We start from the raw sequence: 18,565 nt of genomic DNA, 5'->3' as shown, positions 1-18,565 counted from the left end.
CTGGACGAGTTACGCTTTTAACAATTTATTAAATAAAAGGAAATATGTCTAATATTTTTGTCCTAGCTACTAGAGCCGCTTTAAGCTGTTTAAATAGCACAAATTAACAAAGACAGAAATAAATCTCACAATACGAGAACGTAAATAATCGCGGTCATAGCTCGAGTCATTTGCCACCCACCCAAGACTGGTTTAATACAAACTCTAAATACACACTCTTAAGTTACATATTGAATGTTCTTCAAGACATATACGTATTTTTAAACTTTAATCGTTCTGAAATAACGGAAACCTGACTTTTTTTAAAAACAACAACAATCCATTTGCTTTGGGCCTTTGTCCCACTTCAACACACTACGGGTTTGACGATGTTAGTGTCAGAGGATCGCCAGATACCCTTCCTGTCACCTCCTCGGGCCCCCCGGGATGGAATCAATGTATCCCATCTGTCTGCGTCTAGTGTAGTGCGAACGTGTTGCAAATGTCTGTGAGACATGTAACTGAGGCGGGACATGGGGATTAGCCCGGCATTCACATAGAAGGATGTGTAAAACCGCCTAAAAGCCACATCCAGGTTGGCCAGCACATCCGCCTGCGGATTCGATCCGGGGCTGACGCGGAGCGCAGCCACGAATTTTCCAGAAACGAGGTAGGTAAGCAGATAACAGGACCGAATACTCCCAAACTGACACATTGTATGTCGTATTATTGACAATAATATAATTATTTCTGCCACGTTCCTTATCTCCTTCCCCTAGCCCTCACATGTTTTAAACAAAAGGCATTGATTCACTCATGCACGTTTTGTGCGTGACCTTGAGCGGGACTTAGTCGTTGGCGATGTGCCGGCTGATCTCAATAAGATAAAAGATAAAACTTTTAAACATACAATACACGCGAAAAAATTTTACATATTCTGCTGGAACTTTATATGCTTTCCTTTGCGTGCTTGGTGTATTCATAACATTTAGAAATGCTACCTGCTTCAAACGGGAGGATTCGGTCCCATCGTGTTTCAGACCCTTGCGGTCTTGGCAGGATTCGGTACCATTTTTCTGACCGCGGAAGGATTCGAGGCTGCTCCTCCTAATGTTTTGGAACATGACTAATACGTGTTTCTTTATTTCACATGCCTTTGAAATGTTTAACCATGTAGTAGCGTGATTAGGAGGCGAGCTATTGTCGTACACTGTAATTGTGAATCTGACCTCTGCAATAAGTTATCCGTATCCTCTCACTCTCTTGTGCTCTTCTGTACAACGAACTGATAAGACCAGAATCGTGCTGCAGTGGCTTGAGGAGCGTGGTAGTGAACACAATTCCATATCGTCCACCTAAAATGAACCCACTGCAACTCGATGCCGGACGCCCTCTCGTGGCCCGTAATTTATGGAAATTGCGTGACCTGTGCTTAGGCATCTGGTTCAACAAACCACCAGAAACGTATCAAGGGGTTGTCTTACCGATTCCAAGCACATTTAGTGATTTTACCTTTTGATACAATACAGTCTCACCAGTATTTCACAGTGTTGTAATTAGCTTTGAGCAATCTATGCTTGCATTGTATATTCTCGACAAAACATTGGGAATATTACGTCACCGCTTGCGACGTGAATCTTATGTCTGAAGGTGGCCAACAGCTGGTCGAAACAGGTTACGACATTCTGACATGAGCATATGCATAGTAAAAGCAGGATGTGAATTTTTTCTTCCTATTCCCATCAATTGAAACATTTACGCCGGGCGTGGCGGCTGAGCGGTTCTAGGCGCTTCAGTCTGGAACCGCGCGACCGCTACGGTCGCAGATTCTAATCCTGCCTCGGGCATGGATGTTTGTGATGTCCTTAGGTTAGTTAGGTTTAAGTAGTTCTAAGTTCTAGGGGACTGATGACGTCCGATGTTAAGTCCCATAGTGCTCAGAACCCTTTGAACCATTTTTGAAACATCTACACTTAGTGATAGAACATCCCATAATTGTAGGTAACTGACTGGAATTTCAGCGTTTCCTTTGAAATATCCTAATATCTTACCAGGTCACTTAGCTGGTTTTGCGTTCCTCTCTGTGGTTGGGTCTACATATTGGAGGTCCTGGCCGTGCTGATCAGTCTAGAGACATTTTAATAGTACAGTAAGCACAGAAAATTTAAGCTAGAGATTTACAACTATGTGTTAAGCTGCGGTCTGAATCCTCCCAGAAAAACTGATCGGATAGTTCATTCGGCAACCGTACGGGGCGCGAATATTCAGGTAGCAGACGGTTTAAGTAGAATGTTTGAATAGAAGACTGAGGAAGGTCACCGGAACACCTCGGTGTTGGGAAGTCAGCCCCAAAGCATGAACCTCATCCTACGCTACTTCCCAGCCTTTTCTTGGGGGAATTAACCGATACCAGGAACAGGGCGTGGCCATCTACAAAACAAGTAAATATGTAGCGGTGCGGTTTTTCCGACATAATAATCAACACATGAACTATGTCTGAGTTACGCGTTTTTGCTTACATTTGGTACAGTATAGCTTTGGGGCCTCCACTTCTAATGACGGGACGGTGATTGACGCGTTTATATCGTTCCTGTTTGATCAAGTTCTATATCGTTGGAGTCATTGTAGAGGAGTCTGTAGTAATAAATCTATTCTTTCCATTAACAAAGGAAATTGACGGGTTTATCCATTGTTCGCTATAGCTTTGTGAAACCTTACCTTTGTACATATTTAATTGTTCTAGATTTATATGGGGCGGCTTATCTTAATTGCTTCACCGGTATACTCCTGTTGAAAATTGCGAATACCGTATTATGTACAATTTGTGAGGTTACCAATGCTGCGTCTCGATCGATACGAGAACAAATATAGCCTTAGGTGCGACAACGCATGGTTAAGTGTGTCTGGTTTCAAGTATGAGTTTTACAGAGTTTTACGCCAAATAATAAGTGTCTTGTGTGGAAAAATACTATCGAACAACCGATGTTTGCAGCAAAAGAGAGAATTGGAACGCTTTGATGCACGAGCCGTAAACAGGCTGGTGTCCGCTTCATCGCGAAACACCGTCACTCACACAACACTGTTCGCTGTGCGGATCGCATTTAGGGGGAATGACAGGGTGACGGACGAAAATACTGCTCAAATTCAGGACTTTTTTTGTCTCAGTACAGGAATGTAGTAGACAAATGAGGTTCCCTGCAATGGATAAAGCATACATTGGAGTTTGTATTGGTTTTTTTTGTGAAAAATATTAATGTCTTCACTGTGTCATTCGTATTTTCCCGAACTAGCTCCGAAAGGAGGCAGATCGACGACTGTAGCTGTAACTCCAGTTTTGGTTATCTGAGAGTTGAAATTAACGTATCACACTGATCCTTGCAGACGTAATTTTAGTTGATCGTAGGGATTTGATTAAAAAACGGGCGAAATTATAGATATTTGACAGAAATAACCACTTTTGGACCCCTCTTTTCCGGCCGAAGGAGATACTAAAAATCAACATAAAATATAGACTACGTTGAACTGAAAAGAATTAAATTTGCTTCAAGGTAGACCAAAAAATCATTAAATTTGGATGGAAATTGTAGCGTGAGCGACGACAACATTTGTGAAAAACATGGTTTTGAGAAAAACATGTTTAAAGTTTGACAAGTATTTATCGTGTAAAAAAAGGGAGCAAGCTTGACTCTTAATGATTATCGTCGGTGTCTGGTCCATGGTAACTGTCGCCTCGGCTAGTGGATGGCCGCTTTCTGCTAATTTGACTTGATGATTGCTCATTTTCGTCCTCAAAGCCGTTTTAGACGCTGAGCGCATCGCCGCTGGTGTTTCTGTCTTCACAGAATCGTCGCACTTTACCGGCGATTTTGATTTGAAGGGCATTTGCCACGTGCATTAATGCTGTATGGCCTACATTGAGTAGACATACGGCCAAATTTTAAGCAATGTTGACAATTTGGCTTCAGCTGGATGTCATTTTTGGAGCGTATTTCAGTATGACACTATTGAAACTTTCATTCACATTTTGAGCAAAACAACCCAAACAACGTTCCAGTAGATCAGGGTTACTCAAACGGGTATAAATATGGAGCGTGACCGCGGAACCGGTTCTCTAACGCCGAGGCGTCCCGTGTACGCTCGGCTTAAAAGGCTCACAGAATCGTTACATTTCGGAGCTCGCACATAATACTTCTCCACTGTATATACATTCGAATTCCAAAGTAAAAAATTTCGAGTTTTTTCGACCGTCGCCCTGTCCTTCTCCCTTAAGCCTACGATTGACTTCCTTCGCTAAACTGTTGCGCGCGGCTGTTTCAAATAGTGTGAACGCACCTTAAAAGATTCAGACATGAATTAATGACAACCCTTGGGTGTATCCCCCACAGAGGTAGCTAGTAGAAAGAAAGCTTTGTTCGAGCGCATACAAACGCACTTGCAAAGACTTAAAAACACCGATAGAATTCCCAGTCTTTTTGCCCGGCACAACATGGAATTCTGGTTGCTCCACGCAACTGCATCGTACGATACACTGGGATGGAAATGTCAAGTCATCTGTTGTGCCTCAAAAATTTAGTTTCTCGATGAAACATTTACTTATCGCATAAAAAATTAAAACCATTATTTTGGAATCCACGTATATTTTCCGGTACCCAGATTTTGTCATTCGATTATGGGCGAACTATTCGGTAAAGGAAATGGTTTTCTGTGTGTCTTACAGTCTCATACAACAGTTTGGTAACGAATTGGTTTTGCTTTCGCAGTTGCCCATAGTTATAGTGATATTTCGAAATTAAGTGGAACACAGCGCATATTTTGAAAAGTTTGCTGTGAAAACTGTAGTAAACGTTTTTGGAAGCTGACTATTAACAGCCGACAAGTAATGTATAAAACGCATGTTTGACCATCAGCTGTTTTTTATTTATTTAAAACCCAAATATCGACCGGTTTCAGTCGGAGACTATCCTCACGAAGTATGGTTAACATAGTTTATGCCACAATATGACATCTGTGATTACTTAAATAATGACCACGTCTGAATGTACCGCATACCATTGATTCCAGCATGACACACACGACTTTTAAAGGCAAACATACTAATAACACGCGTAAACAGAGCAGAACAGATCAGAGAGTCCTGCTCTGTTTATGCATGTTATTAGTGTGTTTGCCTTTAAAAGTCCTATGTGTTATGCTGGAGCCGGCCGGGGTGGCCGAGCGCTTCTAGGCGCTACAGTCTGGAGCCGCGCGACCGCTACAGTCGCAGGTTCGAATCCTGCCTCGGGCATGCATTTTTGTGATGCTAGTAGGTTAGTTAAGTGTAAGTAGTTCTACGTTCTAGGGGACTGATGACCTCAGAAGTTAAGTCCCATAGTGCTCAGAGCCATGTGAACCATTTTTTTGTTATGCTGAAATTCATGGCATGCGCTACATACGGGGTATTGCCATAAGAGCGTGCAAAACTGTAACAGGACATAGAGAATACTCCGTTGAACGATTAGAGATAGGGAACCTGAGGTCGGAAAAGCCAGCTTCAGGATGTATGGAAGTAAACTTGTCTATCACTTCGACTAACATTAATGTTTTCCAGCTTATTTACGACTAACGCGTACTGTGCTGTTTATTTCCTGCAAGGAAGCAAGGAGGATGATCCTGATTACGAAGAAGTCATGATCCGGGTTTTGTTTACCTTTCTTGTCCATAAGATGGCTCTGTTGTATCGTATTTACAGTGTCCAGTGACAGAATGTGCTATGAATCAGCGACGGGCCCATTCCTCACTCAGCGTTATTCAGAGATGTACAATACACTGGACGAGTGGCGGAACAGTACTTCCTGGTTACTGGATTAGAAGGGGAAGTCCTATTCCACGAACTGCGAGGTCACCTGACCTGAATTCCTTTGATTATTTCCTAGGGGGACATCTAAAGACACTTGTGTATGAGGCCCCAGTGGAGAGGGAGAAGAAATTAGTTGCTAGAATTGTAGCTGTCTGTGACGTGATTCCAAACACGCGAGGGATATTTGTCAGGATGTGTCAGAATCTTCTTCACCGATGTCATGCTTACACTGTGGTTGATGGCCGTCAGTTTCTGCACATTTGTAAGACACAGTACAAATGGTACATTCATTGTTTCCATGATGATATTTGCAGTTAAGTAATGTAAGTAAGAAAAGTACGCAGTAATGTGAATTTATTCCCGTTGTCTCCTTAAGCTGGCTTCTCCGACCCCAGGCTCCCTGTCTCGAACTGTTCAGTGGAGCTTCCTCTACGTCCTGCTAAGTTTTTGGTCGCTCTTCCCGAAACACACTGTATGTTACGTGGCTATCATTTAAGTAATGGAAGATGTGATGTGGCTTAATCTGTTTTAACCCTAACCCGTGAAGATCGTACGTGACTGCAACAGATATTTGGGTTTTAAATAAAAAAGCAAGTGATGTTCAAACATGCATTTTATACAAAAACCGCTAGTTACTGGCCAGTTTTTACGTTTGGTGCATTTTAGGTTATGCAATACTTCGTACCAAATGGGGCTAAAAAAAAAAAAAAACTCCAAACAGGCCTTGAACGTACTGACCGGCCGCCTTGTCATCCTCAGCGGTCACCGAATGCGGATATTGAGAGTCATGTGGTCAGCGCACTGCTCTCCCGGCCGCTGTCAGTTTTTGTGACCCGTACCGCTACTGCTCAACCACGTAGCTGCTCACATTGCCCACGAGCACCCCGCTTGCCAACAGCGTTCGGCAGACCCAGACAGTAACCCATCCAAGTAACAGCCAGGCCGGAGGGCGCTTAACTTCGGTGATCTGACAGAAACCAGCGTCACCACTGCGGCAAGGCCGTCGGCCACCAAATGTATCCAAAATATCGAAATTGTTTTTAACGGTGAGAGGAGAGCGATATCTCTTTCCAGTCTCTAGTAAATATGTGATACATTTGGAACTTTCAAATAACTTCCGGGAATTCAGCCAGGTAACACTTTCAGCGACCGCCGATATTTCGGCGGGAGAACACCCCGCCATTTTCAAGGCAAACTGCAACGGACAGGCGACGTACATGCAAATTTAATACCTCGGTTCTCGGACCCAAGCAGGAAAGATAACACACACACACTGAACACTAGTGCCACCAAAGATGGCCAAAGTCAGAGCTATCGATAGTGAGACTATGAATTCGCAGGTGAGGTAGCATTGAGTCTGTCCCTCTGTTTCTTGACAAGGGAGAGAGCCAGATTCCAAACAGAGTTTAAACAGAAACCTCCATCCCTGTTAACAAGGTTGCTCGCTAATTTAATCTCAACTGCCTCCCGAATCACACTGTCCCAATAGCTGGACGTGCATGCCAATATCTCGGTGTTATTATATAACATGGAGTGACCAGTATCCAAGCAATGTTCGGCGATAGCAGATCTATTTGGCTGCTGTAATCGTGTGTGCCGTTTATGCTCAGTACATCTGTCCTCCACGGTCCTGATAGTTTGACCAATATATGCCATGCCGCAGCTACAAGGGACACGATATACACCCGCCTTACGCAGTCCAAGATCATCCTTAACGGAACTCAAAAGTGCTCTAATTTTAGATGGAGGTCGGAAAACACATTTCACATCGTATTTCCGTAAAATACGACCGATCTTATTGGACGTGTTTCCTACGTAAGGCAAGAAGGCAGTAGACTTAGGTGTTGACTCAGAATTATCATCAATCACCTGATGTACAGTTGGTCGATAGCGCAACGCACGTTCAATCTGTCTATCACTGTAACCATTTTGACGAAATGTAACTTCAAGATGGGACAGCTCAGCTGGCAAAGTCTCAGCGTCAGAAACGATATGTGCCCTGTGTACCAAGGTACGAAGTACCCCTTCACGCTGAGCCGAATGGTGACAACTATTAGCTTGTAAGTACAAGTCGGTGTGAGTACGTTTCCTGTAGACTGCATGTCCCAATGATCCATCATCCTTCCTCCTAACCAACACGTCGAGAAAGGGAAGGCAACCATCCTTTTCCACCTCCATCGTAAAACGAATGTTCGGGTGGATCGAGTTCAGATGTTCTAGAAAGACATTCAAATTTTCCCTACCGTGAGGCCAAACAACGAAGGTATCGTCAACGTATCTATAGAAACAGGCGGATTTTAAAGGCGCCGACTCCAATGCACGTTCCTCGAAGTCTTCCATAAACAAATTTGCGATCACAGGAGACAACGGACTACCCATCGCAACTCCATCTGTCTGCTCGTAATACTGGTCATTAAATAAAAAGTAAGTGGATGTCAACACATGCCTAAAGAGATTAGTTAAATCAGCACCAAACCTGGCTTCAATTAACCGCAACGAATCAGACAGAGGAACACGAGTGAAGAGAGAGACCATATCGAAACTCACTAAAATATCAGAGTCATTCAGCCTCAGTCCCTCCAAACGACGTAAAAAATCAGCTGAGTTCCTGATATGATGTTCACACCGTCCTACTTGTTGACTCAACAGAGACGCAAGATGCTTGGATACACGATATGTCGGGGCGCCGATGTTACTCACTATAGGACGGAAAGGAACCCCTTCCTTATGAACCTTTGGAAGGCCATATAACCTAGGGGGAACCGCACTATAGGTGTTAAGCCTCTTGATTGTGTCCTGCGACAAACCACTTTTCTTCAGGAGGCTGTTGGTCTTTCTCTCAACACTTTTCGTGGGGTCAGCATCGATTCTGCGATACGTTGAATCAGATAGTAAACGTTGCATCTTTTGTACATAATCATGTTTATTTAAAACAACGGTGGCATTGCCCTTGTCAGCAGGTAAAATAACAATACTGGGATCAACCTTGAGAGAGCGTAAAGCAGCCCTCTCTGCTGCTGTTACATTATTCTTGGGTGGACGAGCCCTAGTCAAAACACGGCATGTGTTTTCCGACCTCCATCTAAAATTAGAGCACTTTTGAGTTCCGTTAAGGATGATCTTGGACTGCGTAAGGCGGGTGTATATCGTGTCCCTTGTAGCTGCGGCATGGCATATATTGGTCAAACTATCAGGACCGTGGAGGACAGATGTACTGAGCATAAACGGCACACACAATTACAGCAGCCAAATAGATCTGCTATTGCCGAACATTGCTTGGATACTGGTCACTCCATGTTATATAATATCACCGAGATATTGGCATGCACGTCCAGCTATTGGGACAGTGTGATTCGGGAGGCAGTTGAGATTAAATTAGCGAGCAACCTTGTTAACAGGGATGGAGGTTTCTGTTTAAACTCTGTTTGGAATCCGGCTCTCTCCCTTGTCAAGAAACAGAGGGACAGACTCAATGCTACCTCACCTGCGAATTCATAGTCTCACTATTGATAGCTCTGACTTTGGCCATCTTTGGTGGCACTAGTGTTCAGTGTGTGTGTGTTATCTTTCCTGCTTGGATCCGAGAACCGAGGTATTAAATTTGCATGTACGTCGCCTGTCCGTTGCAGTTTGCCTTGAAAATGGCAGGGTGTTCTCCCGCCGAAATATCGGCGGTCGCTGAAAGTGTTACCTGGCTGAATTCCCGGAAGTTATTTGAAAGTTGTATACGCCAGGAGAAACTCAGGTCTCACATTGTTTACCTCTACGGGGAGGAAATGTATCGGTGTTTACGTAAGTTGGATAAACTTCGTAGCTGTCGAGTTAGACTGCAATGTGCTTTGTCGTTTTTATTGAGGTGTCGTGATGAAAATCATGTCCCAACATTTGCTAAGGTTGTGCACCATATTAATTCTCCTGCCGCCAACCGAATTAAGCAACGTGCTGGCTTGGCTCTTGTTCGCGAAAGGATTCGTTTTACTCGTCGACGTTTGGATTCTGTTTCCAAAGAATTGTATCGTTTTCATTTAATGGTTGCATCTGAAGTGTCTGATTTCACTTGGGATTGGTTGGACGGTGCCTCATGGACCCAAGCTGACTGGGAGTACAACTCCGTTACTGCCCGGCATTTGGCAAAGTTTGAACGTTTTCATCGCGCGGAGTCGGATGTTATATCTCGACGTTCTGTGATAAATCTCACAGAGAAATCTTTTGACGACGCAACCTTATCCGTGCTAGGGAAAGGATTAAATTTTGCACCCACTCCGAAGAATTTGCCGGTAGTTGATTTTATTAGTTCAATTGAACAGGCAGTTTGCAAACTACCTCCTGACGCTGCAGAGGAAGTTAGGAGGGAGGCATGCCGTGTTTTGACTAGGGCTCGTCCACCCAAGAGTAATGTAACAGCAGCAGAGAGGGCTGCTTTACGCTCTCTCAAGGTTGATCCCAGTATTTTTATTTTACCTGCTGACAAGGGCAATGCCACCGTTGTTTTAAATAAACATGATTATGTACAAAAGATGCAATGTTTACTATCTGATTCAACGTATCGCAGAATCGATGCTGACCCCACGAAAAGTGTTGAGAGAAAGACCAACAGCCTCCTGAAGAAAAGTGGTTTGTCGCAGGACACAATAAAGAGGCTTAACACCTATAGTGCGGTTCCCCCTAGGTTATATGGCCTTCCAAAGGTTCATAAGGAAGGGGTTCCTTTCCGTCCTATAGTGAGTAACATCGGCGCCCCGACATATCGTGTATCCAAGCATCTTGCGTCTCTGTTGAGTCCACAAGTAGGACGGTGTGAACATCATATCAGGAACTCAGCTGATTTTTTACGTCGTTTGGAGGGACTATGGCTGAATGACTCTGATATTTTAGTGAGTTTCGATGTGGTCTCTCTCTTCACTCGTGTTCCTCTGTCTGATTCGTTGCGGTTAATTGAAGCCAGGTTTGGTGCTGATTTAACCAATCTCTTTAGGCATGTGTTGACATCCACTTACTTTTTATTTAATGACCAGTATTACGAGCAGACAGATGGAGTTGCGATGGGTAGTCCGTTGTCTCCTGTGATCGCAAATTTGTTTATGGAAGACTTCGAGGAACGTGCATTGGAGTCGGCGCCTTTAAAACCCGCCTGTTTCTATAGATACGTTGACGATACCTTCGTTGTTTGGCCTCACGGTAGGGAAAATTTGAATGTCTTTCTAGAACATCTGAACTCGATCCACCCGAACATTCGTTTTACGATGGAGGTGGAAAAGGATGGTTGCCTTCCCTTTCTCGACGTGTTGGTTAGGAGGAAGGATGATGGATCATTGGGACATGCAGTCTACAGGAAACGTACTCACACCGACTTGTACTTACAAGCTAATAGTTGTCACCATTCGGCTCAGCGTGAAGGGGTACTTCGTACCTTGGTACACAGGGCACATATCGTTTCTGACGCTGAGACTTTGCCAGCTGAGCTGTCCCATCTTGAAGTTACATTTCGTCAAAATGGTTACAGTGATAGACAGATTGAACGTGCGTTGCGCTATCGACCAACTGTACATCAGGTGATTGATGATAATTCTGAGTCAACACCTAAGTCTACTGCCTTCTTGCCTTACGTAGGAAACACGTCCAATAAGATCGGTCGTATTTTACGGAAATACGATGTGAAATGTGTTTTCCGACCTCCATCTAAAATTAGAGCACTTTTGAGTTCCGTTAAGGATGATCTTGGACTGCGTAAGGCGGGTGTATATCGTGTCCCTTGTAGCTGCGGCATGGCATATATTGGTCAAACTATCAGGACCGTGGAGGACAGATGTACTGAGCATAAACGGCACACACGATTACAGCAGCCAAATAGATCTGCTATCGCCGAACATTGCTTGGATACTGGTCACTCCATGTTATATAATAACACCGAGATATTGGCATGCACGTCCAGCTATTGGGACAGTGTGATTCGGGAGGCAGTTGAGATTAAATTAGCGAGCAACCTTGTTAACAGGGATGGAGGTTTCTGTTTAAACTCTGTTTGGAATCCGGCGCTCTCCCTTGTCAAGAAACAGAGGGACAGACTCAATGCTACCTCACCTGCGAATTCATAGTCTCACTATCGATAGCTCTGACTTTGGCCATCTTTGGTGGCACTAGTGTTCAGTGTGTGTGTGTTATCTTTCCTGCTTGGGTCCGAGAACCGAGGTATTAAATTTGCATGTACGTCGCCTGTCCGTTGCAGTTTGCCTTGAAAATGGCGGGGTGTTCTCCCGCCGAAATATCGGCGGTCGCTGAAAGTGTTACCTGGCTGAATTCCCGGAAGTTATTTGAAAGTTGTATACGCCAGGAGAAACTCAGGTCTCATATTTGGAACTTGTCTGTGGCAACACGACTGTCGCATAGATAACCATTGAATCACGCGATATTTATTGCAATGTGACGTATAGCATATTTGGATCACCTTCTACATCTACATCTACATTTACACTCCGCAATCCACCGAACGGTGTGTGGCGGAGGGCACTTAACGTGCCACTGTCATTACCTCCCTTTCCTGTTCCAGTTGCGTATGGTTCGCAGGAAGAACGACTGCCGGAAAGCCTCCGTGCGCGCTCGAATCTCTCTAATTTTACATTCGTGATCTCTTTGGGAGCTGTAAGTAGGGGGAAGCAATATAGTCGATACCTCATCGAGAAACGTACCCTCTCGAAACCTGGACAGCAAGATACACCTCGATGCAGAGCGCCTCTCTTGCAGAGTCTGCCACTTGAGTTTGCTAAACATCTCCGTAACGCTATCACGCTTACCAAATAACACTGTGACGAAAAGCGCCGCTCTTCTTTGGATCTTCTCTATCTCCTCCGTCAACCCGATCTGGTACAGATCCCACACTGATGAGCAATACTCAAGTATAGGTCGAACGAGTGTTTTGTAAGCCACCTCCTTTGTTGATGGACTACATTTTCTAAGGACTCTCCCAATGAATCTCAACCTGGTACCCGCCTTATCAACAATTAATTTTATATGATCATTCCACTTCAAATCGTTCCTCACGCATACTCCCAGATATTTTACAGAAGTAACTGCTACCAGTGTTTGTTCCGCTATCATATAATCGTACAATAAAGGATCCTTCTTTCTATGTATTCGCAATACATTACATTTGTCTATGCTAGGGGTCAGTTGCCAGTCCCTGCCCCAAGTGCCTATCCGCTGCAGATCATCCTTCCTGCATTTCGCAGCAGTTTTCTAATGCTGCAACTTCTCTGTGTACTACAGCATCATCCGGGAAAAGCCGCATGGAACTTCCGACTCACCTTACAGGGAGTGTAGTTGCTACCTTCAAACATGTGGTTCGTAGACCTCCACACACACATACGGTTTGACAAAGGAGGATAATAATTCCACATTGGTTTCAGGTGTCTCTATGTGTCCACGCATTTTGTTTCTAAGTTACTTCATCCGTTTTTCTCAGTGCAGAAAGTAGCAACTGAGACACATTTATGATAACACAGGTACATGTGTAGACCACTCACTTGTAGCTATAAATTTTCTACGAGACTGAAAAATTAAATTTCCCTCTTTATTCCAGATGAATTCATCGGGAGAGCGGAGAAGAAGCGAGACTGGTTCGTGGAGCAGGACCGCTACACCTCGGACGAGAGCAAGAGGCCCCCAGACAACCACTACACCGACGACATGTACGGTGTGGCGGGCTCCTTCAAGAAGCTCTCAGTGGACTGACGCCGTCACAGTTCCTTTTTGTAGATTCTGTCACTTGTGATAGAAAATTGTGATATATACGTCTCACGAGAGGTCTTACTATAGATTACAGAGACCTCTGTTACCACACTGCACTTTCCGTGTAAAGCTTTCGTCGGCCTCTGTTTTGAAATGTGGATGAATTCGGAGAAAGTAATATTTTGTTCCATTTTTTGTTTTATATTCCTCTCTACATTGATGTTTATTCACATGCTACAAACAAACCATGTATACTTCGGAAGTGTATCCAACAATGCATCAAAATTTTATGTCATATGTTTCATACCCAAGACATCCGTAACAGTTCCATGGCATGAGTCAGTTTATATGCCATCATGACCAGTGACCTCCCTGATTCTTACACGGTGAGTGTTATTACCATTTCTTTTTGCACAGTTTCATCGACTTATGTGCTTCTTATCGTCAATAGTAGCAAAGCACATGTAACCCTTTTCACAGCTGACAACAAACTAAATATCCGATATGGTACTTTCAGACATGTTTACCAACCGAAGAACGAAAACCTGGAGCGAATTGGACTAACATAGCATATGAAAACGCAAAATTCACAGTTTTTTTCACACCTCGTACAGATATGAAAGGTTTGACTATATGGCATTCCCACCACCATGGGTATAGTTTATGGTTTCGACTATTGTAATATTACTAGCAAACCAGATAATGCTTCGCAATTGCTAAATATCTATGGGAAAATTATATATGTCCTAACCTGGGGTATACCTGGGAATAGCGTCACGACGCAAATTCGGATCCTCGTTGCAACTTCGTCCACTTTAATTTGAAAATATGCAACTTCGAGTTATAACAAGTTTTAGAGAATACGGCTTAAAGACCCAGTTGTCTTCTTTTTTTGTTTTTATTACTTCTAAGGAGCTGGTTTTCTGAACTGTAGTTCGTGAAATGGGAACATACACTTGTCACGTGAAAAATTAGTCCAATTCCTTAAATACGGTGTTAAAGTGGTTAAAGCTGAGTGTAGCGGAGAAAACAAAACTGCACATCTATCCTATTGTACCGGGTATCCCTCCTTGGCGTCGTCAGGCCCATGTCCTCTCCTATTTCGGCTGACATTTATGATTTAGTGTTTACAGGTTTCAGCTGGAGTCGGCCCAAACAAATACTGCTCGTCACGTCTTTTGTGTGACGTCGAGGGTCTATGGAAAGCGGCAACTTTTTTCCTGTTTCAAACAAAATGATTTTTAAAGAGGAGTTTTACCTGCCCTTTCGGCATAGCGGTCCCAGATTAAACTAGTCCGATGTCCGTTGTATAGATATGTATTAACACGGACAATAAGTCAGGAAGAATAACCAGCACTCAAACAGCAACTGAGCGATGCTATCGCATTGCAGTGGCAGCTAGCGCGCGCCATTGCTTTGCTGAGTATAGCCTATGTCCGTCACAATGTTTGAACGTCGTGTAGAAATTTGAACTACATCGTCAAGAACTTCTTGAGTTTTGGAAACAACTTTTCCCCTTTTTTATATTATTATACAAATATAGAGTCAGCAGTTCTGTCTGGCTCGATGTCAACTAAATGACAGTTAACTCTGCGTGCCAATTCATACTTGCAAAAACCTTGGGTCTCACGCTAATCAGGCAATTTCCCTCATAATTAAAAAATTAGCACTGTGACTGTCTGGTGCGTCAGATCCTCAACTTTTAGGTACTAAACGCGGATATGTTTTCCTTAAACAAGTTACAAACAAAGTGGCATGAAAATTCAACAATTTTCAAGAATTTATTTCATGAAATTGTACTTTTACGCTAGGCCCCAACATGTACAAAAACTGGAAAAGGAAGTTTTGTGTTTCATAAGTTATAAGTAACAGAAACATTTGTCGCAACCTCAGTGAGTGAAACAAGTAATTGAGAAACCGTGGAGTGCTATTGAAACAGAAAGTAATTTTTAGTTTTTATTTGAGCATGAATATCACACAAAGTTACTTTAAGTCTATTTTACAGTCAATGTTTTTTTTTTTTCTCAAAGCACCATTCACTTAATTTCTGTAACTGTTAAGTGCTATGTTGACAGATCCGTATACCCTGTTCTTCAGTATAAATCTTACAGTAAGGCTATTTAAACCGTGATGTTTAAGAATTAAATCATTTATTTACGAAGAAATAAATTTCCTACATGTCGAACTATTCTATTTGCAGAAACGTAAGTGAAGGTTACACAAAGCCTGTAACATCGCACATAGATAACATAAACAAGCCCTACCACTTGTATGTGTAAATCTCTTTATCGCGATCAAATTTTTTCTTTTGTCACAAAATATAGCACTATTCACATTCCGGGTTCACAACATACTGACATACTCGTTAGTCACTAATGCAATGAAGCAAATGCAAGTAATATATTTCAGATTTCCTTCTCATCCCGTTCATATCATACGACTGGACTGGGTTTGTCCAAATAGTTCATGCGCTTTTAAGCTGTGAGTTCTGCAAGCGTTGCCTACTATATTCGGTGTGTTCTCTTCTGCAGGAGAAGGTGGAAGATCGTAGGGGTCGTCAGGTGGCAGAGTAGGAACTGCATGTGCAAAATTACAAAGACTATTAAACTTTTGTGTTAATATTTTGAACAGCAATTTTATTTACAGTGTACAACTGAAAATGATCCTGGTAGTGAAAAAATTAACAGTTTTACCTAAGTTCACTAAGAAACTCACCTTTCTTCAGATGACGACAGTCAGGCAGCAGTGTAAACTTGTCCAGTTTTGGTGTCAGCGAAACACTCAATTTTGTCTATATCATGTGACTGAAATCGTAGCTCACGCATATATAAACGTAACAAGGAGGTTACTGTTTGTATCCTGAAGACTAACTGGACTTTATGTGAGTGTATGTTATGATTCTCAAGAATGCGGAGTAGTTTATCAGTAGAACAGTATCTGAAATAAGTGACAGTTCAACACGAAAAGTAGTCTACTTCGCATATTTTCATACGCTTATGTCATATGGTATTATTTTTTGGGGTAATTCTTCTGATTAAAAAAGGGTATTTTTGGCTCAAAAACGGGCTGTTCGAGCTATGTGTGGTGTAAGTTCGAGAACCTCTTGTCGACCCCTATTCAATAGTCTGGGAATTCTGACATTGCCCTCCCAGTATATATTTTCTTTAATGTCGTTTGTTGTCAGCAATATTAGCTTATACCCAAGAGTTAGCAGCTTTCACTCAGTTAATACTAGGCATAAATCAAATCTACGTGTGGAATGAACTTCCTTAACTCTTGTGCAGAAATGAGTGCAGTATTCTGCTGCATCCATTTTCAATAAGCTACCACAAGTACTCAAAAATCTTAGCAGTAGCCAAAACACTTTTAAGTCTAAACTGAAGAGTTTCCTCATGGCTCACTCCATCTATTCTGTCGAGGAGCTCCTGGAAGAACTGAAAAATTAAGCAAATTCTAGTGTTAACATTGTTGATTTTCTTTATTTAAACTTACGAATTGTCGCCTGAATATGTTACTTATATTTCATTTTATCTGTTTCTACTATCGTGTTATAATTTCATGTATTGACTCGTTCCATGACCGTGGAGACTTCTCCTTAAATTGGTCGCACGGAACAATAAATAAATAAATAAATAAATGAAAATAAATACAAAGGAAGAACGAATATCATTCACACTTATTCCGGGCCGTTTTGTGGGGATGATATTTACTCTGTTCACTGAGTACATCCACTTCACACGTTAACATCTTGTCAGACTTGAAATTGAATGTGCTGACCTTCGAACATGAGAGTTAACGGCCTTTACCAGCAGGAACGCGGTACTTCATGTTACCGCAATGTAACAGGGATATCTAACTGTTCTTACTAGTAACAGCCCACTGCCATACAGCAGTGTGGTATCAGACGTAGATACTGTCTTACTAGTGTCGCACAGTCGGTACTGGCAATGCAAGTTTGTGTTGGACGCCAATAGCGGCCGTGCGCGATCCAGCTGACTCAGTGGAGCACGCCTGCTTAACCGACACCTGCACTGGCTCTGGACAATGAGCGCCCTCCGCCGCCACAATGGTGCATGGTTGGTGGCAGCCACATCACCCATTTGCAACGAGGCACAGCCCAGTCGCAGCGGAGTCGCCAACGAGATGCAGCAAAGCGCCGCCCCGACCAACTTTCCTACGACGTCAGCTGCTGCACTACTCTGTAGCTCACCTCTCCTTACCGTTGTGTACGACGCAGTACACAGCAAGCAGTAACAGTTATAATAAGTGCAGAGGTGTGCAGGTTGAGTGTATATGAACTTATGACTGTACAATAATCAAAACTCTATAATTGTAAAATAGCGTTAAACGACAAAATTGACAGAATAAATTGCTGTTCGGCCTTCTTCCAGCGTATAGCACTTGGGAAGCAGTTATTGCCTTGTTTGAGAACATATGTACCAAACACCCTCATTCAGTAACTTTGAACACATCAGATCACTCAATGACGGGCCGAGTCATACAACAACTACAAAAGATGCATTACTCTGGTTCATCAGTTATTCTTTTACTGTTATGTCACCCCCTCGCTGCGTATGGATGGGGTGAGCTATCAGCAGCGCAGCATCCTGCTCTGTAGCCAAAAGCTTTTAAAAATATAAATAAAGATGGAATAAATGTGAAAATATACAGAAGGTTTTAAAATCTGTAAGAAGAATGAAGCTGTTGGTTTTTACACAAAAACATTAATTACGTTGCTTTTCTTTGTGGTTTAAATCGAAGGACTATAATAAAAGAACAAAAAAATATATATATATATTTAAAATATACTGCAGAAAAGGCGGCGATCTTCTAAAAGACAGCACTGCAGTTTCACTTAAATGTCGAAGGACCTGTAAAGAGAGAAAAATATTAGGCGAGGAGAAAATGTCTTCTATATAGTAGAAGGATGTGGGTAAAAATATATAGGCTCGTTGGGTAGGAAATAATCGAGATGAGCATAGACGTTGGGCTGGACATGGGAAGCTAAAGGGTGAGGTAGGCATC

At 42.7% G+C, this 18,565-nt stretch overlaps 1 protein-coding gene across 1 annotated transcript in view; it reads left to right on the top strand.

The window, feature by feature from the left end:
• The window catches only part of LOC126484059 (retinol-binding protein pinta-like), an 84,747-nt gene extending 70,917 nt beyond the window's left edge, over window positions 1-13,830 (top strand). The window contains exon 7 of the mRNA XM_050107409.1: window positions 13,392-13,830. Coding sequence (XP_049963366.1) covers window positions 13,392-13,543 — 152 coding nt within the window. The 3' untranslated portion in view covers window positions 13,544-13,830. The remainder of the gene's footprint in view (window positions 1-13,391) is intronic.
• The last annotated feature ends 4,735 nt before the right edge of the window (window positions 13,831-18,565 follow it).

This window comes from Schistocerca serialis, chromosome 6 (assembly GCF_023864345.2).
Source record: "Schistocerca serialis cubense isolate TAMUIC-IGC-003099 chromosome 6, iqSchSeri2.2, whole genome shotgun sequence".
Lineage (NCBI taxonomy): Eukaryota > Metazoa > Arthropoda > Insecta > Orthoptera > Acrididae > Schistocerca > Schistocerca serialis.
Note: the sequence above shows the minus strand (reverse complement) of the source record. Positions and strands in the feature narration are given on the sequence as shown.